The sequence below is a fragment of the Ptychodera flava genome, chromosome 4 (genome assembly GCF_041260155.1).
Source record: "Ptychodera flava strain L36383 chromosome 4, AS_Pfla_20210202, whole genome shotgun sequence".
NCBI lineage: Eukaryota > Metazoa > Hemichordata > Enteropneusta > Ptychoderidae > Ptychodera > Ptychodera flava.
This window is the reverse complement of record NC_091931.1, coordinates 37,113,538-37,140,401: the sequence shown is the minus strand read 5'-3', so window position 1 is coordinate 37,140,401 and position 26,864 is coordinate 37,113,538. Positions and strand designations below refer to the sequence as shown.

At 39.6% G+C, this 26,864-nt stretch overlaps 1 protein-coding gene across 1 annotated transcript in view; it reads left to right on the top strand.

Annotated features, from left to right (window-relative positions):
• Positions 1 to 10,703, top strand: part of LOC139131648 (gamma-aminobutyric acid receptor subunit alpha-2-like) — a 39,973-nt gene extending 29,270 nt beyond the window's left edge. The window contains exons 5-10 of the mRNA XM_070697802.1: positions 1,642 to 1,862; positions 4,024 to 4,106; positions 5,300 to 5,434; positions 6,537 to 6,689; positions 7,313 to 7,545; positions 7,957 to 10,703. Coding sequence (XP_070553903.1) covers positions 1,642 to 1,862; positions 4,024 to 4,106; positions 5,300 to 5,434; positions 6,537 to 6,689; positions 7,313 to 7,545; positions 7,957 to 8,295 — 1,164 coding nt within the window. The 3' untranslated portion in view covers positions 8,296 to 10,703. The remainder of the gene's footprint in view (positions 1 to 1,641; positions 1,863 to 4,023; positions 4,107 to 5,299; positions 5,435 to 6,536; positions 6,690 to 7,312; positions 7,546 to 7,956) is intronic.
• The last annotated feature ends 16,161 nt before the right edge of the window (positions 10,704 to 26,864 follow it).

Here is a 26,864-nt window from a genome sequence, read left to right as displayed (position 1 = left end):
CCTTCAAGTTATTTGATCTGTCAATATATTACTTTCCAGAAATGATATGTCAACTTAATTATGGGTGAAAATATTTTACGAGAAATGGGTGAAAAAGTGTCATTATTCCACGTGTTAAAAATTGATTGCGTTTTCCCGGTACACTGTGTTTAATTCCACACTGTCAATTCCATGAAACTGGAGTGAAGGTCACTGTGGTCGTAAAAAGTAAACTTCCCCCACCCATGACCACACTAGAGCGTAACAAGGTCATTTCTAAGTCGGTACAACTAGTACTATACGCACCCAAAAAACAAAAGACGAATCAATTTAAACTCTAGCTCTTCGAGTAACTCGATCCGTCTTAATGTGGATGTCAAAAACCTTGTACTCAAATTGTGTCTCAGATATGTTTTAGTTCGTGTAGCTTTTACTCACAGTACAGTGTAATCGTTGCAAGCTATCCAAAATTATTCGCCAATATTGGCTTTTGCGAGGTCAGACACAACCCGGATTGTTCTTCTGCAAACGCGTTTCGTCATTTGGTCGATCTGTATGTAGTCGTTTAATCTTAAAACTGTTTGCCTTCAAACACCAATAATGCAAAGACTCCTTATTGACATCGGTCCTGTGTTGACAGGAACATCGCACTTAATCCCGCTCCTGACACATCACTCCATGGCTTTTGAAGACTAGGGATTTACCTCACTGTCAATTTCAATGCCTACTTTCTGTGTCCGAGATCCGCTCTTGAGTGAAATCTGCCGTGCACGTACGGGAAGGATGGTCTCCTGGAAAGTAATAAAAGCTATAGCGTTCTTTTGTAATACGTCATTTTTTGAGCCAAACGCGTTGAAATCCTTTTGAAAATTTAGCATGAATTATCTTAAAGTGTTCACTTGACAAATCTGGACGTAGTAGACGATGTTGACAATGATGATGATGATGATGATGATGATGATGATGATGACGACGATGATGCTGATGATTGATGATGATGATGATGATGATGATGATGATGATGATGATGATGATGATGATGATGATGATGATGATGATGATGATGATGATGATGATGATTGATGATAGTGAGGATGATGATGATGATGATGATGATGATAATGATGGTGGTGTTTTGGTGGTGAGCAATATGTTCATCATTCACTATTTCTGCGACTCTTTATTGGTTATGCATGTCGATAATTGGAAAATGGATAACAGACAATCTGTCATTGCGATTGCGAAATCCAAGTCACGCAATATACGTATGATACTTTGATTTTATCAATTGAAATCAAAAGAGATGCTACCTATAGAATGAGACTTCGAAGTCTTGTATGTCTTTATATTCCAATATTCTTTCATGACTAGAGTGTCGAAACGTTTCGTAAACGTCTCAAAGCCAGAGAGTGTATCTTATTTGTCCACTGTATTTATTTTGAAAAAATCATTTTCTGAATGTTATGTAAAACACTTCAACAAACTGAAATATTGAAGTTACAATGTTTGTAGGGCATTTTACAGTATTAAACAATGACATGGCTGTTATGAAATATGGTTCATGTGTGCTTGGTCTCCTATACTTAATTGTCTCATGTACATATGAATGATCCAGTGGGAACACTCGACGTCTCACACACTGTATCTTCTTCCTCTTCACAGGAGTATCACTTAGACGTGTTCTTCCGCCAGCGATGGAATGACCCCCGGCTGGCTTATGACGACCCCTTTACCATTCTGTCGTTGAACACGGTCATGTTGGAAAGCATCTGGTACCCTGACACCTACTTCCACAACGGCAAGAAGTCCTACGGTCACAACATAACAACCCCGAATCGTCTGTTCCGCATCGCTCCCAATGGAGACGTGCTTTACACCCAAAGGTATAAATCATCCACGCTTTTGAAATTAAAACTGTCGGAGCGAAAATATGTTTTCTCGTTTGCTGCACGAGAAGGGCAACAAATTTATTGGCAAATACGATCTATAAGATGTTTAGTCACATTCATCTAATGAAATGGATAGCAGTAATAACGTAGCCATCCGCCATGCACCTGTACACCAAAGTGAATATTATTTTCAGAACTGAATTCTTAGATAGCGGGGCTTAACGATGAAGATGAATGTGTTTCTCTGATGTCTCACATCCTTGGTCGATTCAAAACTTGGGTCCTACTGCCACAGTTATTTAGAACTCACTGTAATTTCAACATTTCTCATTACGAAAATTATTTAAATGGCATATTTTTATTACTGATTGTAGAGTAACACCCGCTTTTTGGGGTTTCACTCATTTAGTTTTTTCTGGGTCATCACAGTCAAAATTAGGTTATCAGAGGAAAAGAATAAAAATATATCGCAGCCGCGGGCACACCTAACAATACGTCAAGCAAAGATACCATTAAAATGTTATTTTACATTATTGTTCTTTTTTAATCAATCTTTAACGTTAAATGACTCGGCAAAACACTTCATGTGCAAGCCCAAAATACATGAGTGGGTGTTGAATTTGAAAACTTATACATATACAAATACATCTGCATTTAGACAATGAAATCACGTATTGACCTGTAGCACTGCAATAAATGTGGGTTTTATGATATTACTTGACAGAATATTTTTACAACACCCTGAAGTGAAAAGTTGCAAACAAATCACAGAAACCGGAGAGACGCACTTTTAAACAGTTTGCATATATTATGAGAAGCCATGCATAACAAATCAAAGGGTTAAGATAACACAAATTCGTGTCCGTGGTATATCTCACGCGTTGTTGCACGACGGCAATAACGATGACAAATCCGAGATAAAATACATCGCTTGGCCTATAAATAACGTCGATACAATAACCCTTCGAACCAGACTTGTGTTGCGTTGAGCAAAAAGGATAGGTTGTTGTTGTTTGATAGCCGCGTGGCAGAGTAATGACTGTACGGTATGTGATGCTATAGAGTGAAATTATGTGGACGCATTTTTCAAAATAGGACAGTCAAAGATTAAGTGGTGAGACGTATTTTCTAACCGAGTTATGGGAATATTACAATGGGCACCCAAAGTATATCATACAGACACATTTCGCTTTATTTTCTGCTTATAAATCAAACGTGAATCGTTGTAAGCGCCAAAAATTAATCAACAGTGTGAACTGTCGCTCTTGACGTTCAGAATCTTAAAGACTGGACTCTGAACTTGACCAGCGCAGATCATCGATCACTCCATTTCATCGTGACCATTGCTGCAAAGCCGTTCAACGACAAATTTACATGATTCGCGTCGCCATTCCATCTGCACCCATATCGTAGCCAATTTCAAATTCAAAGATGAACGCCTCGTCGAGGTCACACTTCAGATAATTGGCGCCACTTCACGTCAAGTCTGATAAACAAACAATGACACCCTGCACCGGGCATTACTGTGACGAATAATAGCTTGAGCGAAGATAACCGATCCCTCAGACGTTTTGAGCCAAGGAGTGACGTATTAGAATAGAGGTTGACGTCATGAAATTTGCTACTTTAATGCACCACAACAAACAGTATGTAAACGTAATACTTTGGTTGTTTTACCGAAACCGAAGAATAGAACATCATGTTCCAGCTAAGCGTACAAATGTCTACCCAAATTTATAACAAGGGCACAACCTGATGAATTGAAAGCTCAAACAGACATTTTCATACAATTTGATGTTACTATCTATGAACGCATTTAATCTAAATAACTTTTTTCGTGATATGTCAATTTCTGAAATTTCCGTTGTGTGCAAATCATAGTACACCTCGTGGAAATAGGATATGAGAAAAAAGATGCTCATGCTTAAAGTTCATTAAATCTGTCGCATGAAAGACCATAATTTATTGGTTGTGATATTGAAGCACGGTCCGTACTTTGCCCTTCGAGTTGATGAGTTACACCTGCCTGACAAAACATCCAAAGGACGGGGCCAGAAGACGAGGGTGCGGATCCACTCAGTGTGATTATAGTTTTGTAGAATTCCTCTACCTGGCCAACGTTACCCTGTCTTTTTTCCTTCCTTACATTTTGTAGGCTCACAATAATTGCTGAGTGCAAGATGAATTTCGAAAATTACCCCATGGATCAGCAGATATGTCCGCTGTTCTTTGGAAGCAGTAAGTTGTGTTCTTATACAGTCGTCACCCTATACGACATCTCTAATGCCTTTCAGAGGTCGGTGACCTCCTGCAACTTGAAACTTGGACCTGTGTTTTAAGGCTATGGCCACAATTATTTGCATCAGTTTGGGAAATTTCCAATGAAATCTTCAATGTTGGCCACGTTGTCATATCGATCAGTTAGTTTTATGACAATGTGCAAAGTAACACGATTTGCCTGTTAGGCGCTTTAAATAAAAATCTTTGTTTGCCGTCCGCATGCTGGTAGGTTTACAGAGAAAATTACTAAGAAAGCAAACACAATGTTAACATTATTACAAACAAAATTATTATTTGTCCAAAAGAAACCAAATAAAAATGAGCTCATATATACACTTGTGTTTTTGTCTGTTTTTGTTTTTTTTTTTTGTTTTGTTTTTTATACCTGGCTGGCTGGTAGGTTTTTCGAAAACCCAAGGACGGCAAACAAAGAATTTCTTTAAATGGCTTTACTAAAAGAAACGTAAAACATGCAAATGTTGATGCCAAACCAAAATTGGTTACAGGAAACATACTCTAGATTAACACAAGCCGTGTTCAATCAATAGTAAGCATGTCTCAGGATTCAGAACTCTGACGGTCGATTTTTATTGGCGATGTGTTCATTTCACCACCAACACGTAGAGAGTATTTGCCTGTGAAGAATATTACATCGAACATTCTATTGTAACACTACTGTCGAATCGATAGACAGTGAGAGTTTGGCATAATTTGCTTTCAAAGAACATTCCATTTGCAGGAGAACCCCATCAGTCTGCTCACACTTGAGAAATGACACCGTGAGACTGACAGAAACCAAGTTGACCATCGTCACTGCGCATCCTCAGTCTTCAAACTACCTTGACGAAATACAACATGCGAGAACTACACCGAGCAATTGAACTCTGTGGCGAAACCTTGACACGATGCACCTAATTCTACCGATATGAATCGGAACAATAGGTTAATGAGAAAAAATAATTATATTCCGTTCCGGAAGGACTTAATTATTTAAAGTTGTCATCATCATATGTTTTGTTGGATTTAATTTTGCCGTGAAAGTGATCTTATCAAAAGTTGTCATCCCATAAAAAAAAGAATTATGTGAATGCATTTCGACAACAATCGTAATGATGGCCTTCTTGTTTTCATTTTTCATGTAATCCATACAGATAGTTTTTCAACAGATGATGTCGTCTACATCTGGCACCCGGACAAAGTGGAACTATCGGAAAGCACACGGCTTTCTCAGTTTTTCCTCAAGGACAAATCAACAGGAGAAACCGTCATGAAATCTGACAGAATCGGTTAGTTTTGTTGTAGGCTTCACCTTTTTTTTCTTGCGCACATAAAAGTATTATTTTCATATGCCCAATCGCGTTTGTGTGAAATTTCACGCCATCGTGTTATCTGATTACGATTGAAAAGTACCCGTTTTGAGGGTAGAATTCATTCCGTCGTAATCAGAGCATATTTGCTCACAGTAAGCTTATATTGAGATAAAAAGAGTGAAAATTCGACAGTTTGCCCGACATGGTATTTAAGTAGAGAATATTTGCTACATCTGGTTTTCTTCTTTGTCAAGCGATGAGTAAAAAGTGTTATCGCTCCCTAGGGGTGTTCGTTTCATGGTACGGTTTTATTTCAAACGTTTAACCGACAAGACGGGTTATTGCCTATTGTTAACACATGACTAATTCACATTCTCGCTTCAAATTTCAAACACGATGGCTGCTTAACCGTGAAGTTACATGGAAAGGGCTCGAAAAGGGCAAAGCGTCATTGTGGTGAATGAACTTTGCCACGCCCTCTGGCGGCCGAAAAGTTGCTTCTAGGTAAACGGCCATATGTTCATAGATATATCGAACGGGTTCTTGCATACGCTGTAATCTGCAAAACTAGCAGGTTTTTTTTTAATCTAAGCAAATTTCATCATCATGATAGTTTTTCCGGTACAGTATTTGAATACAGATGGACACTTTGGTCATACTCAATACTAGACCTTAAAATGTACTCAGTGTTTTAACTTATTTTTCCCACCTTTGAATTGAATCTTCGCAAGTGTTTACAAATTGCTCACATTGAAATTGCCAGCACACGATGACAAACGATTTAATCTAGGTTGTTTTGACTGACGACCCCCTTGCTACTTTATTTTCCTTCACTCAACTGAAGACTCGATCTACTCTGTCACTGATCCACGATGTTGGTGCAATTTCGACCAGATATTCTTGCACGACCGATAACTTCGTTGATAGAATGGTAACATTCACCGGCGGAGTGTCAAGGGGGCGTTAGGGATCACTACGTTCTGATCGCCTCCGTGTCGATACCCTTGATGCGGAAAACATGCTGGACCTGTTAAATTCGCTGATAAATTGCTTCTCACGGCCGTTGATTATATTGCAGGTGACAGATCGATTTTGTATGCACACTTCTATCTGCAACGACACATCGGCTATTTCCTGATTCAGATATACGTGCCGTGTATTTTGGTCACGATGTCGTCCTGGGTATCGTTCTGGCTAAATCCGGACGCTACTCCATCAAGGGTCGCCTTAGGTATGTCAACGCAATCATGTCAATTCGCTCAACAGAGCGTCCCTCCTCACGGATTCTTCCCCATATCATCTATTCAATGCCGGATGGGCAATCCTGGCGATCAATGCCGTGATAGTCTGTGATCACACGCCGCGGCGACATTATCACTGGTTAAACGGTGTCAAAATTCAGTTGTGCCAAAGTAATCAATGCTAATGATATTAATCTGCCTATTGTAGTTTTTTCATTCAACTTTTTCATGATTGAAACGGTCAGTTGAATTTAATTAGTTTATCTGTAACAGTTGAATGACGTCGAAAATCAACAAGATATCCTTCATTACAAGCTTAGGTAATGTAGCCTGCGTTAACAATTCAAGTCTCGGTTCAGCTAACCGCTTGCTCTTTGACAATAAGGTAATTAGTTCTTAGATACAAAGGGGTGGTGTGGTTTATCAACGACCCGCAGACTCGTTGTCATGGAAATGAATGCAAATACACAGACTAGCATTCAATAAGTCTGACTTAGAACAAATGCAATAGTTGGCCTTCCTCAATCATCGATAGGTTTCCTTGTAATATCCGTTTCTTTAGTCGATTAAAATCGACAAGTAACTATGATTGGTTCTTGTTCGTTTCTCCCAGGTGTTTTGACTATTCTGGCTATAACCACACTGGGTTGGAGTATTAAGGACACGCTCCCGAAGGTCTCCTACGCCAAGTCCCTCGACTGGTACTTGGCGCTGTGCTTCACCTTTGTTCTAGGGTCGCTGGTGGAATTCGCCGCTGTCAACTTCTTCAGTAAAAGCCCAACCATCGACGAGGCGAATACGTCGACGTCAGCGACTGCTGTGGTAGAAGAGACAAACGATACTCGGGTATGAGTTGGTTTTTTTCCTCTCCATTTTATCGACTGTTTTAGTTCTTGTTCGAATCAAATCGATTGCCCATCGGATTCCCCGTTCGCAATATTAAAATTGCAACCGAACGAGCGCTTTGTTTCGTTCTGCGGGGGACGTGTCAATAAATCGCATTCGTCAATATCAAAGTTGCAGGTGCACTCCGATTGAGCTAGGTATTTGAAAAGAAATTATAGAAACCGTGTTTTTTCATCTTGAACGGGACAAAATGTGATTAAATGTATAATGTATGAACATAAAACAGCCTTCAGACTGAAGGGATGGTAATTTTCGAGCTGGATGAACTTGATCGCGCCTTTCAGTAAATTATTCACGTTAACAAAATAATGACGCACTGTACAAAACCGTTTCTCATTCCCTTTACCTCAGGCACTGTCGATGTCCGGTTGCAAGAGGAAGTTACGGTTTGGTGGAGAATACAGATTGACCCACAACAACACCGATATGATATATGAGGAGCCCATCGAAGAAGAGAGCTGTGGTGACGCGTTTATTCACTGTTTGAAAGGCAACACCAAGTATAAGAACTTCAGCTGGTCTCGCAGCTGTCGCGGTGTGGAAGTTTATCGCATCGACAGAGCCTCCAGGATAGCCTTTCCCCTCGCCTTCGCTCTCCTGAACGTTCTCTACTGGGTGACATATCTATCGGCAGGGGGCGTGAACTATGAAAACGACACCATCTCCGCGCTTCAGAAGGAATGGTCCTAGCAGGATTGTTTTCCATCATTTCTGTACCCTGAGCTGGTATTTCCAGTGCACTGGGGAGCGACACTGGCAGTCGTAGGTTTGTTGGTACCCCACGTGCCATTTCTGCCAAAAAAAGCTGAGGAGCACTCTTTTTCATGAAACCTTGCCCCGGTCCTGGAGAACAAGACTCATACAACGATGGATTTTTGTACTTTTATGTGACAATTCTCGATTAAAGAACAAACAAAAGTAGCAAAGTAGTACAACCTTTCTGGCCGCAGGACGAAGCAAATTGCGCCACCTTCTGGCCAGTTCGTGGTTATGATGAGTGACACTGACATTTTGTAGGGGGGTTCATGCTGTGCTAGTTATCTCACCTTTACTCAGACGCAATTTTTTGTTGGAACTCTTTTTCAGTTAAGTATCCTTTCTATGTAAACACGAAAGTTGGAATGGTAGCCCATGTGTTACATGTGCACCATAGTCTTGTAAAGCATTGACACCGAGCACGAACGATTTAGTAATTATGTCGACAAATTCCAAGGGTCAGGCCCATCGCTACTTCACTCACACTAAATAAAATGCAAACAAGCCAAATCTTCACCTTTAATTCGAAATAGTACCTTTCGGGGTTCTCACCGTAAGGTGAAATGTAAGATACGCACACAAAAAACAGGACTTTACGTAGTCTGTACAACGATGTGTCCGATGCTGGCCTCCCCCACACATCTTTGTCGGTAAAGCCAACCTTCTTTATGAACTTTTCGCACTCGGGCTTTAGCGGAATGTTTCAAAACATGGATCTATAGAAGACTGACTCTCGTAAATAAAAAAAATCATGCATGTAATTCTTTACGACAGAGCTTTGTGTCGTCTACTAAAATGCAGGTGACTGTAGCCAGAGGATTCAATAAAAAGATATACGATCAGGGGTATATCGGAAATGCAGCTTTTGATTTCGCGGTGAGTTTTGTGTGCATGTGGCGTCTGCCGATACTCCTACCCCTGAGAAACCAATTATATTCGAACTGCCAACATTTTCACCGTGTTCCGGCCGTACCGTCGCCGAGATAGTTGAATCGGCGGAATGGGCAGATATGACTTGACCTTGCAGATTTTCACTTGAGAATGCCCTATCGGTTTACGAGAATAAATGAATCTATTCCTTACGTAGACTAGGTCTGGTGATTTGCCTTTTGTACCCTGATAAGGCAACAAATTCAAGTTCAGTTTTCATTTTGTGTGGCATGACAGCCTCAGGATTTGGCATGATCTATCCATCAAGGCAGAACAAGAATAGAGCCGACATTTGTTTAATTAATTATCTCCCATGTGACCGCAAACGCACTCAAAGACCTTTTAGTAGCCGTTTCAAAATTGATCTAATTTCTCAGTAATAACAGTAGCGCGGATTTTCCACGGAGAATGCTCACCGCCCAGTAATTTGTTTTCCGTTTCGACGAAACTCTCGCGTGTCGTTCGACCACAACTTGCTATTGTTCCAAATCGTGTCCTCAAATGAATTGTCGCCGGCTCCCTTGTTACAATCTCAAACGTCACTCACACACGTCCACAACCCTGTTGTTGTTTTTTCTGCTAGACTTTGCATCCACCGAAATAAGTGTCGTTCATGGCAGAGGACGTTTACAACTACATGATGATCAAAAGTACAAACAATTTTCTTAATACAGTTCGCATGATCGCACGTTACATGAATAAATTCCCAGCAAATTATGATTCTTATAAACTGTGAGCTTACGATTTATCGAAATTTCTGTAGTCTAATAGAAAGTATCGGGAATATGAAAGGCGCTCAATTACTACAACAATCATTTTTCTATTTTGTTTTCAATTATACTCGGACACATTTTCCTGGCTAGCTGCCAAGGTTGCACTTTATATGAAACACGACCAGCACGTCATGCGGCTGGTTCGCCAGTTAATCCATATTTAATGGTTCTTTAGAACCTTTATCAGGCTATGAAGAGGGATTTGCCGCCTTGAAAATGTAACAAAAATTCAGTTTCAGCGCTTGATTTTGATACACAGTATAGATTCACGGGGACTGAAAGCGTTGAAAATTGTCCTTTTCTTTCTTCTTCGTCAATATTTTTAGATGTCGTTCGCCTATTTTTAACCTCTGATAACAATTACTGTCATAACCAATAAAGACGGTGAGAGTTAAAATCCGGGACATCTTGGTCTAAGGAAGGGAGAGATGTTCTAAGGTAGTATGCGCCACGAAAGTGAAAGACAATCTTTCGCTTAAACTTTCCTCAAGGAAACTTTCAACCATGCCCTTTCCAAATCAAGAATTAAATTGTGGGGTCACCGTGCAAATTTTGGTACCAGAAAAACAAATTACCAAAGTTTTACCTATATTTGAAATTCAAAATGGCCGCCATCCAAGTGTTAACTCTATGGAGAAATGAAATTTTCGATTTTCAAAAACTACAACGGTGAAAATTTTTCTAACTCAAAGAGCTTTGAAATGAGCTTCCCACAAGCAGTAGACCAGAAAAGTATTGGAAAAATTTGAGCGTCCGAATATCTTTCCCCGCGGCACATTCTACCTTAAACATCGGAAATGTTACCATGGTGACATGGTCGTCAACACATTTGCTCGGTACAGTATCTTCCTACTCGTTGAGAAAGGCACAGCTTACCGATGACCTGCGCTACTAAAAGACCCTGCGTGTTTGATAGACGACGGGGATAGAACACACAACTCAAAATCGCTACTGACTGATTGATAGAACATTCGACAGAATGTCTAATTCCTGTGCACAAACATTGCACCAAAAAAACGTATACTCAAGTCAACAATCAGAATGAGAGAATTTGCTACAGCAAAGTGTATAGGAAAGTAAAAAACTCACTAAAAACTCAAATCGTCTCGTGTATTTTGAACACACTAGAGTTCTGAGTAGCGTAGTTAACTGGAGATTTAACAAGATTGTCACCTGGGCAACACTTATTTCGTCACGGATAGAGCGATGGCAAAGCGTGAGACTGAACCTTTGGACATGGAACTTTTAATGTAATATATGAGGTCAATACGAAGTTTTCAACATTTTAGTCAGTAAGTAATGGTAGTGAGCATGATATACATATACAAATACACAAAGATGAATTCACATACAGTATATAGAAAATACATACGCCTGTATACATACATAGTTACTTAGATATATATACATAAATACATATATACATATACCTTCCTCCCTCATTTCTATCTCTTGCGCGCTCTCCATCCTAAAGAGTGTGTATGTATAATAAGGTGTGATTACATACATACATACATACATACATACATACATACATACATACATACATACATACATACATACATACATACATACATACATACATACATACATACATACATACATAAGATATTTCTAGATAATGACATTATACATAGTATACCATCGAACTGACGCTACATCACGCTATACAGTTTTCATATATAAATACATGTTCCCTGATGTTTCTGTTCTAACGTTTTCTGTCAGACCAATGGAAGGGTCTAATTCTTTTGTCTTCCTGATGATTACCGGAAAAAGTCAGTGACGCATTTCAATAGCACTGACCGATACGAACATTATTGGCGGCGATACATGTATGGAGATGACCTATCTGCGCAATATAGTTTTGCAGAGCGCAATCACGCTAGAACAGATTGCACAAAGGCACACATACCCTGGAGACCAAATCAAACATTAAAGTTGATGGAATGGCAGACGGATCAGTCGTGAAGGTAGAGAAAATGATAAAAATATAATAATCCCAAAAGTCGCATATGTAATATTTTTCTCAAAATAAAGTTGTTTCGACAAGAAAATGAAATAAGCACATAATCAGACATTGTGCCCCCTGGACTTTTTGCAGCGTCACGGTATTTCGCAAGGATTGATAAGAGAAACTTCAATCTTCTCTTTCGGTTCTGACCTCTTTCTTTCTACTCCGGAATATCTGGATTAATTTTCTTGCTGCGGAAATATAGGCTCATTGCAAATGCGATAAAAGTGGAAAAAAACTCAATGTCTGACAGAAATATTGAGAACAAGATTATGTGTGAATAACTAGGCAATCTATATGCGAAAACCTCCTTATGGTTCACTTCGCGAGAACTGCTAAAAGTCATCACTCTTTTCAGGGGAGAAAAATGACGGTAAGCTGGAAGTTTACACGAGGCGCTAAGTCGTCGACGGACCTAGTTTACTCGAGGGTCAGGGGGTCAGGTCTGGTGAAAATTTATCACAAACGTCAGGAGTGAGGGAAAAAAAGAAAAATGTTCCTCAACTCATTAAAATCCATGATTTATTCATGCCATGCTCTTTTATTCTGTTTTGGAACCATGGAAATCAAATGTCAGCTAAAACTGTAATGGTGTTTTTTCACGGGACATCTGGGTGCAATACATCAGGATTACAGATGTGACCGATGTTAGCTGCAGGGCACGGAGAAGGCCCCGGTGGTGTTCTGGACGATTAGGAAATCCAAAGCAGTCAGAAATTTTGTTTTCGCACTCTAAACTCAGGTCAAATACAGTCTTTGATTAGGACTGTAAGAGTATTACATCGCTGCCTCTGTCATCAAGGCCCATGGCGACATGAATTTTTAGTTGTCCATGAGCTGACGTCGCACGACACCAACGGAAATCTTACGATTGATGGAGGAGTTTGAACCGATGCGCCTGATTTTTTAAAGGGTCTTCACACTCCAGACTTAATTTTTTTCAGTTCATCGCCCTCTTTCAGCTTGGTCCGATTCAAATGACCTCTGGAAGTTTCGGCACACGCTTTACGGGTTCTGTTCCTTTTTATCCAGCGATGCATACATGTGGTTTTAAATGCTATTTAATTGACGAATAAAAATAACCGCCATGCAAATGATGGTGATAGCGATATTGCTGGGCCATGCGTTTAGGTGACATTCATTGTGAAAGCTGTCAAGCTGTAAAACATCAGATTCACAACTGGGTTTTTTTTTGAGATATAAAGAACAAAACATTTCCTAACACATTCAGAAATTGCAGATTTACAACACAGATATGAAACGAGCTAAAAGCGTGGCGTTTGGTCCACGCGCTAGCATATGTTACACGACAGATATTCTTGTGGTGGAAATGTGAGTTTACATATTGTTATTTCCGCTTGGGTAACTGCATGCAGCTCCTAGTGACATTTAATCTATCAGTTTCCCGATGTCACAGTTCCTGACAGGGTTCACCAATTTCATGACAGAGGGTGTATGCTTCCACGTTATTTTGTTATACTTCAGAGTTACTCGACCCGACATCACGAAAGCTTATCGAGAACATGTGAGGGAGAAGGGCTCAGGAGCGACACAGTTTCTTGAAAGAGAGTGTAGCACACCTGTTAAGGTCAAATTAAGCAATAAAAGCCAATTCGCGTACCAAAACGCGGGAGTTAGCTGTAACGCGATGACTGTTTCGTGCGGCACTCGTATCTCCCATGATCTCATCGGAGCCCATCATTCCAGAGTCTATCTCGGACACACATCTTTCAATAACGTTGTGACTGATACTGACCCGTTTACGGATACAACAGCTGTGACATCTGCCATTTGCAGACATTCCAGGCGTACCCGGGGCCCAGAAAAAAATACTTCATTTGCTCAATATCTACTGGTTTAATATGTTTAGGGCGATTACTTAAATACTGCGGCATTCTATTAACAAAGAAATTAGCCGCGATGCGTATATGTCACGAACGATTAACGGTGAACTCCCTGAAGCGTAGGACTTCCCTGCGCTTTTAAAAACAATGTGGCAGTTGGTTATTAGCATATTTCATCTTCAGCCGTCTCTCTCTTGTTCTATTGGTGCAATGTTGTTTGAATGGGGAAATAACACCGAAAGGGAGATATGTCAAGGCATGGACATCCCTGGACATATGGCTGCCATAATTGGACACAGATTGATCGGGGTGTCCCCAGGTTCTCACGGCGTTTTTCGGACGCATGACGTCATCGAGAGGCGTCATGTCAACGCAATACGGTGGAAAGTAGTATGTTTGTGGATATTAGTATGCAATCATCCGTGGTTGAAATTCTGACGGGCATTTCCTGACAGGATGCCCGCATGCTGCGGTATCGTTTTCAACGTCCATCAAATCGCCCATCTCGACGAAGTGCGGAAAGTACAGCTCTCTTTACTGACATATGGACCTTGTCCGACAGAAAGCCCGTCGGAAAAAAATGTTATGACTCAGACTTATTTTCATTAGAGTAAATGGACAATGTGCTCTGTCTTGTATCGCTGACACGGAACATATCTCGCTGTAATGTTTTCCCAGCCGCAATAAAAACACCACTCATACAGATCGCGAAATCCATTACGCCCCATTTACGTGTCTCACCATGGATACGGCTGCGCGACCTTGGAAACTTTCGGATTCCCGGCAATCCCCACGAGAACTCTACCAGGTTCACATACGACTCAGGCAACTGTCCTGGGAAAATATGCGTGGAGCATGCAAGAGGGATTCTGGATAATCCATACGCGAAACCCAAGTATCGCCATGAGGCAGCAGTAATTATACAGTATAATGAATTCTTTCTTTCAGCACACAGGTGTCTGGCAGTCAGACTTGAATGAAGTCGTGAACAGTTCATTTTACCAATATCATCAGGGAATGGTCACGTGGGCCAGTATTACCACATTCGTATTGTAATAGTATTTGTTAATAGCTATATCATCCGACCAGTCGTCTGTGTGGTTTTTTTTCAATTATGTAAAAAATGCATCTTTTAATTGAGATAACTTTAATATAGTAGCAGTCCTTCGAGACGGAACACGTAGCGTCTTAGAATTGTATTGTCATCTTATTTCTTGCAGAATCTAGCTGCATGTAGTCGCGCCATAGATTTTACGGTCAGTTATTCTAATTGGACACTTTCCAAAAGGAGTCATCCGCCTTCTCATATCATCGAGAAAAGTTTTTTAAAGAATGTATAGAAATACAAGTCCTCACCTAAGAGAAAGCCAGGTTTCGTTGCGGACAACATCACATTATAGGTCAAACTATCGGGGGTTTTTCGGGTCAGAGGAATGCCTCTTTAATTCTGTCATAACAGTGCTATTTTAATCCGCAGTATAAATAGCACAAGCATTTACGCGAGTGTGGACAGATATGTCATTCTAGTTAAAACAGTGGTGTGTAATGGATATACATTTGTAGAACATGTATACCGCATTAATTCACGATCATGGCAATCGTATCATTCTTTAAGAACACGCTCATCCGGATACCCTGTCGTCATCCAATACATCAAGGCGTGAGACCACTCAACACGTCAAAATTCCACGTATTGTCTGTTGATCAAGGAGCCCTGACTGTACGGTATATCATGGAGGTACCGTGGGTATATTATGGAGGTAACCCCATGGATATATTGATGAGCAAAACTGGGTTTGACTCGAGGCCATGTCCATACACAGTTTAGGATGAGAGCATTGGAGATTCTCTGAAGATCTCTTTGATGGGTACCTGACACAATTTTGGTCGTGACAGCCAGGAATTAAACGTGCGCAGATAAACACCCCGGTGCAGCATGTGCCATCGCACGCCAAGTCTTGGATAAATCACTTATAAATTGAATGCATAAATTGTGTATAGGCTGTTATAATAATAGCTTTCCATATTATATCCTAATGGCTTCAGCCTGAAACAATACTTCATTCGGTTTGAGGATCATTGCATCCTCTAGCATGCCAAGTAGCCGAGTACCAGTATCCGTAGCAGCATTCCGTCGACAAGATGCTTGGTTTCTTTAGCCTAGGGGTGACGCAAAGTCTATGTCTTCACTTTTAAAGCCAGTCAGAGTGTTTCAAGCTGGAGACTATAACATGTTCACTCTCGGTGTGTTTAGATTTGCTGCAGAATGCATAGAACTTAGAAGGTCTCAGTGGGCAAATTTTTTGTGCACGACAGAGATACATATTCGCCCGCTTACCAATTTTGGGACAAACTCACTCTTTTTTTTTTACCTCTGTTATATCAAGGAAACTTGGAATACTTGCATAAATTCACTCAAGGTTCAAAATGACGACGGTAAAGATGATAACTGCAAAAGTGTCAAAAAACTACCCTTCGCTGAATGCTAATAGATAATTTCGTTTGTGACCTCTTCACAAAATGGATATTTCTTTTCCGTCTTGTTTTCCTATGACAAGTAGACATTGTCACAATACAAGGAAAAGTTGATATCTTTATCTATATGAACGACACCGCCGCTTGAGATATCATTACAAATGGTTGCATGATGTCAAAGACTTTGTATGTAAAGCGTATGTTCAGCCATTCATGTTGACAGTTGTGCATGGAACTTGATTTTTTTTTATACCGACCTTAAAGTGTTTCACTGAATGTTAAATGGTCGTCGGAAGTGGTCATCGGACTGCGCATGTGCAACTTTCTTGTTTACAAACAATGTATATCATTCGCTATACAAAGATGCATCATGTTAAAATACCTGCAATATTTAAATTTGACGATGTACATTAAGACAAACAGTGTTTATATTGGTCGTAGGGGTCCCTAGGGACCTTTGAGCGCCGTTCTGACGACCACCGCCCTTTAAACATTTGCGTTCAAGAGACAACAACAGGAAATAATAGTTTTATTATTTTTGTTTCATAAAACCAGGTAAATTTTTCCTGTAATTCTCCAAAATGAGATGCCCAAGTGTACAAAATATAAGCCTTGCCGACAGAGCATAGTGTGTAGAGTATGCAGTGTTATTGTTGACATTCGATGTGGACAATACCAATAGACAGAACTCACCACATACTATGTTGACAAGTTGGACGGCAAGGATTTGACACGATTTCGCAGTGGAATGAGAACCCACATTTTACGGACCGAATAAAAATACCGAGGAAATACATCAAAGTTATAGCTGAGCGAGCTTTAAAATCTCTTCTAAGAAAGACGGGAAAGTACCAGGGCCACGCACATCTGAACAAATAATTTCACCTTTTACACGTTTACAAATACCAAATCACTTACGTCTGAATCAGATTTTATGAATTTCGAATATTGAAACTGGCAGATTCCCGTAAAAACTAAAGACATTTACCATTTCTTCGATGCTGAGACATCTTAAAGTTTTCACCATCTCCATAAAAGAAGTACTTAAATATTATGCACCCGAGCCCGTATCGACTAAAAAGGTTTAACATGTAGAATTCAGAATTCAACGTGCAGCAATCTGTAGACGAGAGAAGTCTTTTAAGAATTGCAAAAAAATGCAAACGTGATGTTAGATGTCCATTTTAGTAAGGTTTATTTTGGTTTTGCTTAGTATTTCTAATGGCAATAAAATGGCAGCAATTTAACCATGTTTTAAGGTATCTCTCACAGAAAAGACCACAGAACGTGCTGTTCTTCCGCAAACTTATGGGCTTTGACATATTTTTGCTCGCTGGCCATGTTACCACATGAAGACACTCGTCCAGTGTAGCTTTGTACGACATTCTCAGAGTATCCTGATGCAGCACAGTGACGTTCATTCGGTTGTTCAGTAACGTTTAAGACACGTACGCGCCTCCGGGGCAGATATTCGGGATCCCAAACTTTTACAATACACTTTTAGTTTACCACTTGTGGTGGCTCATTTAAAGCTCATGGAGTAAAAACAATTTTCACCAGCTTATTTTTGTGAAAAAACGAAAGATTCATTTTCCCCATAGAGTTACCACTTTAATAATTTTGTTTCTGCAGTACCAAATTTGGTACGGTAACCCCTGATTTGTATTATTGATTTCTTCAAGGAATGGTTTAAAAATTTCCTTCGGGCAAAAGTTTCGATTTCGTTACGTGAATTACCTTGATACACATTCAAAAGTAGGGAGTACATGGTGCTGTCACAAATATGTATGCTACGATGGACAAGGATCGATATGAGCTTTTAGTTAATAACCACGGGACTGCTCTCCGGAACAGCAACGACCAAAATCACTGCCAAGGTCCTTCCTCCTCAATCTTTGTACAATCTTGGCATCTGAAGAAATCAGCTTAATGAAATAAAATAGATATAAATTTACAAAAAAGACGTAAATCTTTGAGAGAATGACGTTGAAGTGGCTCAGTTGTTCCCAGGACGGTAGGTTCTTCGACAGGGGAGTTGGTACCATAGATCACCGGTTTAAAATTTGCTGCTCATGGGGATCTCGAAGTTGTCTCTCGTCACAAGAAGGACCATGTAGCTGCTTCCACGCCAATATAGTATGATCTATCATGCTGACAGTCAGTCAGTCAGTCACTTAATCAGCCAGTCGGTCAGTCAGTCAGTCAGCCATTCAGTCAGTCAGTCAGTAAGTCAGTCAGTTGTTGTTGTTGTTGTTGTTGTTGTTTCTTTATTCCTCCTCAAGAAAGAGAAGAGTTGCAACATACAAATAAACTCATAGATATGCAAAGTGAATTTAAAAATAGAGGTAATTACATTTGAGATCATTCTTTCAGCTGAATAAGCTAAAATGTTCAAACATCTAAAGCTCGTTACATCAAAAAGATATTGATAAGTTATCATTTGCGATGTATTTTATTTACCACATCGGACGCTTACCATGCATCCAAGCACGCACTTATAAAATCAAAGGCAAGTTCTTGGAATATTTCGTATTCTGGTGGTTGTTGAAACGTTGTGGTTGTTATCTTGTAAAATACAAGAAACAAACCCAATATCGTCTAAGTTAAATAAAGTAACAGTAAGATGTACATTAACCTTATCAAATACTGTTGTCCAAAAGGCATCTCTCAATTCAGTAGTGTCAATGAAGCCTACAGCACACTGACATTTCGTACATAGAAGGTCTGCTGGTAACCCAAGAGCTGCTACAATTCTATAAATAGTAAACCTGTGATGCGGGAGGTTACGTAATACAGTATAAAAATAATAAAGAGGTTTGATATTTTTGTGTCTGTCAGTCTGTCAGTGAGACGGTCAGTCAGTCAGTCTGTCTGTATTTCAGTCTGTCAGTCAGTCAGTCAGTCAGTCAGTCAGTCACTTATCCTTGAAAGATATTCCCCTGGAGATTTAACAACGTCATCTCACTTCCTAAGAAGCTAGAATATGCTGTCCTTGAGTCAACTTGTTTTTGCTTTAAGCAATGTGTCCTTTAAAATAATATTTTCCCCTCGCCCTTGACCCTGTCAGAGTTGTCCCTCTTTTATGCGTGACATCGTTCCGCGGGCACATAACACTGTCCGCAAATTGATCAAGATTGTCATCACCATACACAATCCACATATTTGAAGGATACTTAGGCCGCTACACTTTTGACTTTTGATGCCATTAACTAACCGAAGAACTTCTCGTAAAGAATGGGATCGTTATCCGAAATATTGCGAGAATTCTCCGACAGTCTCCACTGCAGCAATGCCGAGGCAACTCGAGCAGACGAAGGGCGAAACTTGACGTATAGGGTTACGACAAATACTGGACAACAATCAAGGTTTCGCAATAGAGGACGTGGCGTTTGGAATGCGTTAATGCACTTTTGGATGAGTGGACACCGTAAAACATTTCTCAGGAGTTACAAAGGCGAATTCCATCGGATTCTCCGACAACCAAAGATATTTTAATGTCCTTCCTACATTAAAAACAACGTAATATACGCCTTAAGCTTGTCTGTTTTCACTTCGTCATTGTTTATTGTTGTATATTTGAACATTACAGCGTGCAGGAAAGAACCCTGCATCCAATATGGAAAACTAACATTGGTCAAGTTACAATTCATAAACACTTCGAAAGATGAAAGCTTAAAAGTTTTGCAACTGTCTATCACAGAAACCTCAGGAAATTTTACACCCTTCATGATCAGGGATTATATTGACAAGGGTTCAGAAGGCAAAATTCTTGATTTGGGCAGCAAATTGATTGTGTTACAATGACGGTAGTGAAGTTTTAGATTTCCAGATAATCAGGGCGGTGAAAACTCTATGCTTTCCACAACAAGTTTCTGAACGAGTCCTCACGATCAGTAGATAAGCAATAGAGTCGTGAGATTTTGATGAAAGTCTGGCGTATCTGTCCCAGGGTGGGGCACAGTCTGTCCTAAAGGGTCCCAGTTGATCTGAAAGATCGTTGTCCGTGGAAGACCTGTAAAGTTAACGACAACGCGTCACAGGAGCTAATAGTCGATCATATAGACTCTCCAAACGTGACAGTCGCATCGAATGGATACTGACATACAAGAAACTTGAGCACAACTTCCATATAACTGAAACAGGGGAGGGTGAGACAAACCTTTCCCAGTGGGAGAGAAGTTCGTGATCATGGTAAGATTCAGCAAGCGTAAAATTTTTCGGACACGAACTACCTTTTCGGGTTACATTATGGAGAGTGATAACGCTATAATCAGAACGTACAAGTTAGCGTTCGTCAGTTCAGTGGACGAGTATTAAAATCAAACCTATAAAACGACATGGCATTCGCTTGCCGCAAAGTATTCAACGAAATTGCACCGTCATTAAAAAGGGCATAGAGTTGGCACAATGAATTTACGAGGACAAACAGGAACAGCTGTTGAACACAGCCTGTATACGTAGAACATGTCGGTGTCTCTGGAACTATTTACTTGATTGTGGCCTCGCTGACAGAATCGATGAATGGTGGAAATCTCAGTGTTGCTTTTCAGCGTAAGGGTTACCGTGGTTGCGTCGCGTCCGTAACGCGTACAGTGACGATTCGTGATGAGCCGGACAAGATTTCCTTGACGAATCCCTATCACGATAGGATGTAATCTTTTTGCGCCGTACAGGGACATGAGCTAGGGTAGTGTCGTTGCCATTCGGAGAGATACTATTTTGGAAAGAAATTTTAGATTATTCTTTTTGTTTAATTACTGTGGACGGATTATCACAACATGTACGGTGTAGGACAACTTTTTCTGCATTTCAAGTTTGGTTGATACATATCATATCATTACATTATTTTCGTAGCTCAGACAGGCTATTGAATGCTCTAAATAAAACATGAAGCTCGGGGGAAGTGACGTTACACCCTGACGGATAATAAACCCAAGTACAAGGTGACACCGATGCCGGTGCCGCGAGAGCTACGCAGCTGTCGTTTGGGCCTATAGCACCTCATATCAAACATGCCCGAAGATATAGGCAATGAACGCATTTTCAAAGCGACAACTACCCCGAGCTACACATAACTCAAATAGTGGAATCTTTTATCGGCAAACACTATTTCCAGCTGTTGCAGTTGTCGTCTTTGTTGTGCAGGAGATACTCTTTGATTCTTTTATCTGAAAAATGAGGTTTTTAGTCTTCTTACTGACATTGATAATGATTGTGCTGACGTCACAGCATATCTTCAAGTTGTGTTTCCCTCCTTCGATATATTTATGTACTCTAGGTTCTTATTGTCATTGCCAACCTAGGGAAAATATCTAGCGTAAAGAATCACATTTAAACAGGACGCGAACTTGAACAAAAAGCGTTTTCCTTCTGAAAATGTATCACTTCCACCTTTTAGATAAAATAATTGTTTTGTTATTCTCTATATGTCTTAATACGTTCAGATAGGGAATCCTCAAGTTAATCCTATCTTAAGACTCCCAAATGTCCTCAAAGACAGACTGAAGTTCCTGTGTAGCAGGAGTTATGATTTAACGTGCGAACGGATTCAGATATTATTCCATATTTGGTATTCACTTTAACTACAAACGGTTGTCTGTCAGTCTGTTCGGGAAAATTTGGATGCAGACGATGTCACATGTTCAAGAATGACCAATTTAGCAATATTCGATTAATCATGATGACAGCACTGTTGAGGCTAATATACATTGATAATCTACTTACATCTTTGCGTTCTCTGCCTCTCCTGATCATTAACAAGATACTTTGGATGAAATCCAATTTCACCGTTGGAATCCCATCGTTAAAAATTACATCTGCTCCGAGAGGCAAATTTAAATCCCAACGCAAGAACACTCGCAAACTTTTCGCCAACAGTACCGTATGGTTTTATTTTTCATTTTGATTTACAGGATCAATGATATTTCGTATTCATGCATCGTTTTCAAATGTCAAAAAAATAATGATTTATTGTCCGCGTCGCAAGTACGGCAGACAGTTTGGCGCCACGACTTTACAATTTAGATATTGAAGTCGTTTAAACGTAAGCGTGTGAAAAGTTGACGTCAAGTTTATTTAGGCAAACCGCCGTTTGAAATGTGGTGTTTCGCTATTCCCTTCAATAAAAATAAACTGTCATTTCAAAGAAAACTAACTGCATTTTGCGTAGAATGACATGTCAGCTGTGATGCGTGCAATTCGTGACGAAAATTGAAGGTAGTATTTTTAAAGTAAGCCATACAGACAAGAGAACAATAATAGTTGTATGAATTATTTCTGTGATGTTGACTGAGTTTATCCTATCATTATTTACTTTTGGTGATCACAAAATTCAATTTAAACTTTTGACGATGTGTTGTGCAATAATGTCGATTTAAACTGGTGATCAGGTGATGTTTCACGTCCATGCCTAACTCATTGTTGTACACCCTTAAGCGGCATGCTGTTTCCCAAAATAATTACTACGTTGGATCTTACCCCGAGCGATTTGTAGTCAACGCAACTGATGTTACCGCCAGCTCTTAAAGACTAATTAAAGGCTTTCATTTATTTTGTTAATTAGACATTTATCGAGACTTGTAATTTAATGTGTTACTGCTAAAACCACGACATGTGGACACTTCACATTGCCATGAATCCTACATCGTAGCCGCCGCGATATGTAATATCGACCACTGTGTTTACTCTGATACATAATTTAGATTAGGGTTTTTAATTGATGTTCATTTGATAGTATTTCTTTGACGTTCTAGAGAAAAGAGACAGTTTTATATGATTCCAAGTTAAATTATCATTCATTATGTCAGAATGGGTGCTTTATTTATGGACGTTGCCACTGCTAGACCCAGCTGTTAAGATCACACGCTCAACAGCTATGTAGAGTCACAGAGATACCCTGTAATAACTATCCTACAAAGATGAAATGGATTTCAAAAAAAAATTTCACTATGTAATTACAGACTGTCTTGTGTGAAAAAGTGAACTTCATTCTATCGATACATTTATACTATATTATTACAGGTTTGTAAACACCAGTGAATTTTGTGACGTCATACCCTCAGATTATTACTGATAATGTATTAGATTATCCAGCATTGTGGCCCCAGATGTTTTCTACATCTACAAATTCACCTGCATCACCAAAACTATAAAATAATAGCAATAATGTAGCCCTTCCCGGCCCATAATGGACGAAAGCAAACTTTGCACTTAATAATGTACGAGATGAACACGAGTACATTATGGAGTGCAAAGTTTGCTTAAGTTCATTATGGGCCGGGAGGGGCTACACTATTACTTAACTAGTATAAATAGGCAACAGAAATAATACCATTGCTCTCAAGCCAAAACACTATTTTCATATCTACATGAACTTTTCAACTGCTAAAACTTGTTTAACAAGCACAGTTACAAACACGCATATGTAGATTATACATGTATGTAAATATTTGGCGGGATTGTGACATACATCAATTTTCCATTTATGCTGCCACAAGGACAGATACACACGTGGACCAATATACTAGATACATCCATAAATACATATGTACACGATACAGAGCAATATACACAATAACATCCATCCATCTATTCGTCCGTCAGTCGATCCGTCTGTCCGTCCATCCATCTATCCATCCATTCATCTATCCAGCCATCCATACCTACCTACCTACCTACCTACATGTACCTACCTACCAACAATCTACCCACCTACCTACCTACTTACCTGCATGAATGCATGCAAGCAAGCATGCATACATGCCTACAGACAGACAGACAGACAGACAGATATGCAGACAAACACACACAGAGACACACATTAGTACGTTCTAATCATTGAGAAAAGTTTTTCCGTATTGCATATGCCCCTAGTGATAACCCTATTTTTCTCTAGTCAGGCCTAATGGTAAGATAGCTTTCTCAGCTGTATATCTCAGTTGTATTATGTACGGTTCGATAAGTATACATTTTGAATAGAGAATACAATCACCATTATTTAGCTAATATTTGTCCAATTCTGCTTGTGATATGCCGAGGTGTCTCTCTTTTACTTCAGATTAGAAGCTGCCACATTTATGAAAGTATTACTCGCATGCAGGTATCTTGTATAAGCTTGGATATACAAATCTGTATTTCTGCGAAGTTTGCCATTAAACACACGTATAAGCATTGAGAAAACTGAGAATTCCTACTTCACATCCGCCAAAGCGTTAATCCAAATTGGCATTATGACCAAATTGTTATGGAAATCTTCTAGATACGCAATGCTTCTATAAAATCGTCAACGACAGTCCCCATCAGCGACAAATCACTGTTAGAATACTGCAATTACCGATCGGGCTGACATACACGCGCCCCTCTGGACTACAAATTATCCTGGACAAACAAGGAACACTAGTTGAGGCAATTCTTTTGAACGATATTTTAACAGCGACGCCTACTTTGTTTAGTTTCATTTGCAAGCGACGCTTCTGACACGGTCTTCGCCGGAAAATGTTGGCGAAAACGCCTTTGAAAGACCGCCAATTTTCAAACTTCCTGCCCTGCAAAGTGTTGTGTACTCGGTTAACGGGTCACTGCAAATCGATTCACCGAACACAGAGCCACGGATAATTCACTTTGCACTGGCTACGTACGTTCAGTCTTCGGTTCGGTTTATCCGGTAAAGCGTAGCGTGAAAAAACCTCACTTCTAGTCTGAGAGCACGTATATATTTTTGTAATCGATTTTAAGCCACCCGCCGTAGATGAGAGCACGTCAAGATATCAGAATTACTAAAATTTAACTGAGTATTGAGGGCATTACATATTAATCTGTCACATAATCGTTACGCTAATAACCTTGTACTTTTTTCTTCTGCGGTGTGACATCAACCGTACAGGCAATTATTAATCGAGCGATTTATCCACAACGCTTGCGTAATTTCTCATATTACATTTTTTGTTCACTTGCACGTGACACTTCCTAGATCGATTCAAATTTATTTATTTATTTATTTATTTATTTTATTTGTGCATTTACTTATTACTTATTTGTTTATCATTTATTTATTTATTGAGTCATGAGGTCATTTAGTCATTATATTTTAAACTGCCAAAGACCTGCAACGTCCTGGCAAATACAACGCACTATAGATACAGGTGTCTGGATAAACTATTTATAGGCTTGCGTAGATGACGTTTAGCAGTGTCTGTAATGGCAGAAACTGATTGAAACTCTCGAGAAGTAAAAACGAATATCAGGGCGACAAGCGAATAATAACGGTGAAATATTTTGTTCTGATAAAATGTTGCCAAAGTCCGCCGGCCATGTCAGATATGATATCAGGACAGTATCCTCGTCCAAGGGAACTATCCTGCGCAATCTGATCTTTCCATAAAGTGTCTCCCCGATAAAGTCTCCGAAGTTCAGACAGGTCAAGGGTCGTGCAAAAAAGCCAGGCGACTTTGTAATCTCCTGTGGATGACCCCGTCTGCTGATTTTCACCCCGGAATGGTGCACGTTTATTAGATTCGCTGAACGATAACGGAAACAGTCGTTTTGGAACGAATTTATATACTAGTTTCACGAACTGAGTGCGCTTTCATTCCAACAAGCATAATTTTTATAGGGCGTAAAGATCCTATTAAGATTCTTAGTACACATGTATTGCCAAAAAACAGCAGCAAAATAAACTTCAGACTCTTCGTATGATGATGAGAATTTGTTTTAATGTCCAAAAGCCAGTAAGCCTCTGCAAAGTAATTGATAGCACTCAGTGAGAACGACCAACGTTGCTTTACATCGGAACACCCTTTCAACGGAAATCAATTTCACCTCTGTGTAGGAGCAATTAAAGGGGTCATAAAGCCCATAAAAGCAGACTGATGTCCATTTAGAAATCAGGGCAAGTAGGACAGTAAGTGTTCACGCTTAATTAGAATTAAGAGAAGACATAGACTCAGGAAGCCTTTTTAATAAACTAGGTAAACAATATCGGAAGATTGCGTGTTCTAGCTGTAGCTGACCATTTGAACTGTTCATCGTTGAACCTTTAACCCGGGTGTGTGTTTGTCTTAATGTGCTTGCAAATGTATCTTTTTTCATCTTTATGCCTACCTGCCTATACCTACTTCCCTACTATCTCTTGCGCGCTATCCATCCCCAAGAGAGCGTATGTATAAGGTGTGAATAGATAGATAGATAGATAGATAGATACATACATACATACATACATACATACATACATACATACATACATACATACATACATACATACATACATACATACATACATACATACATACATACATACATACATACATACATACATACATACATACATACATACATACATACATAGAGAGAAAAGATACCTAGATACTACACAGATAGATAGATAGATAGATAGATAGATAGATAGATAGATAGATAGATAGATAGATAGATAGATAGATAGATAGATAGATAGATAGATAGATAGATAGA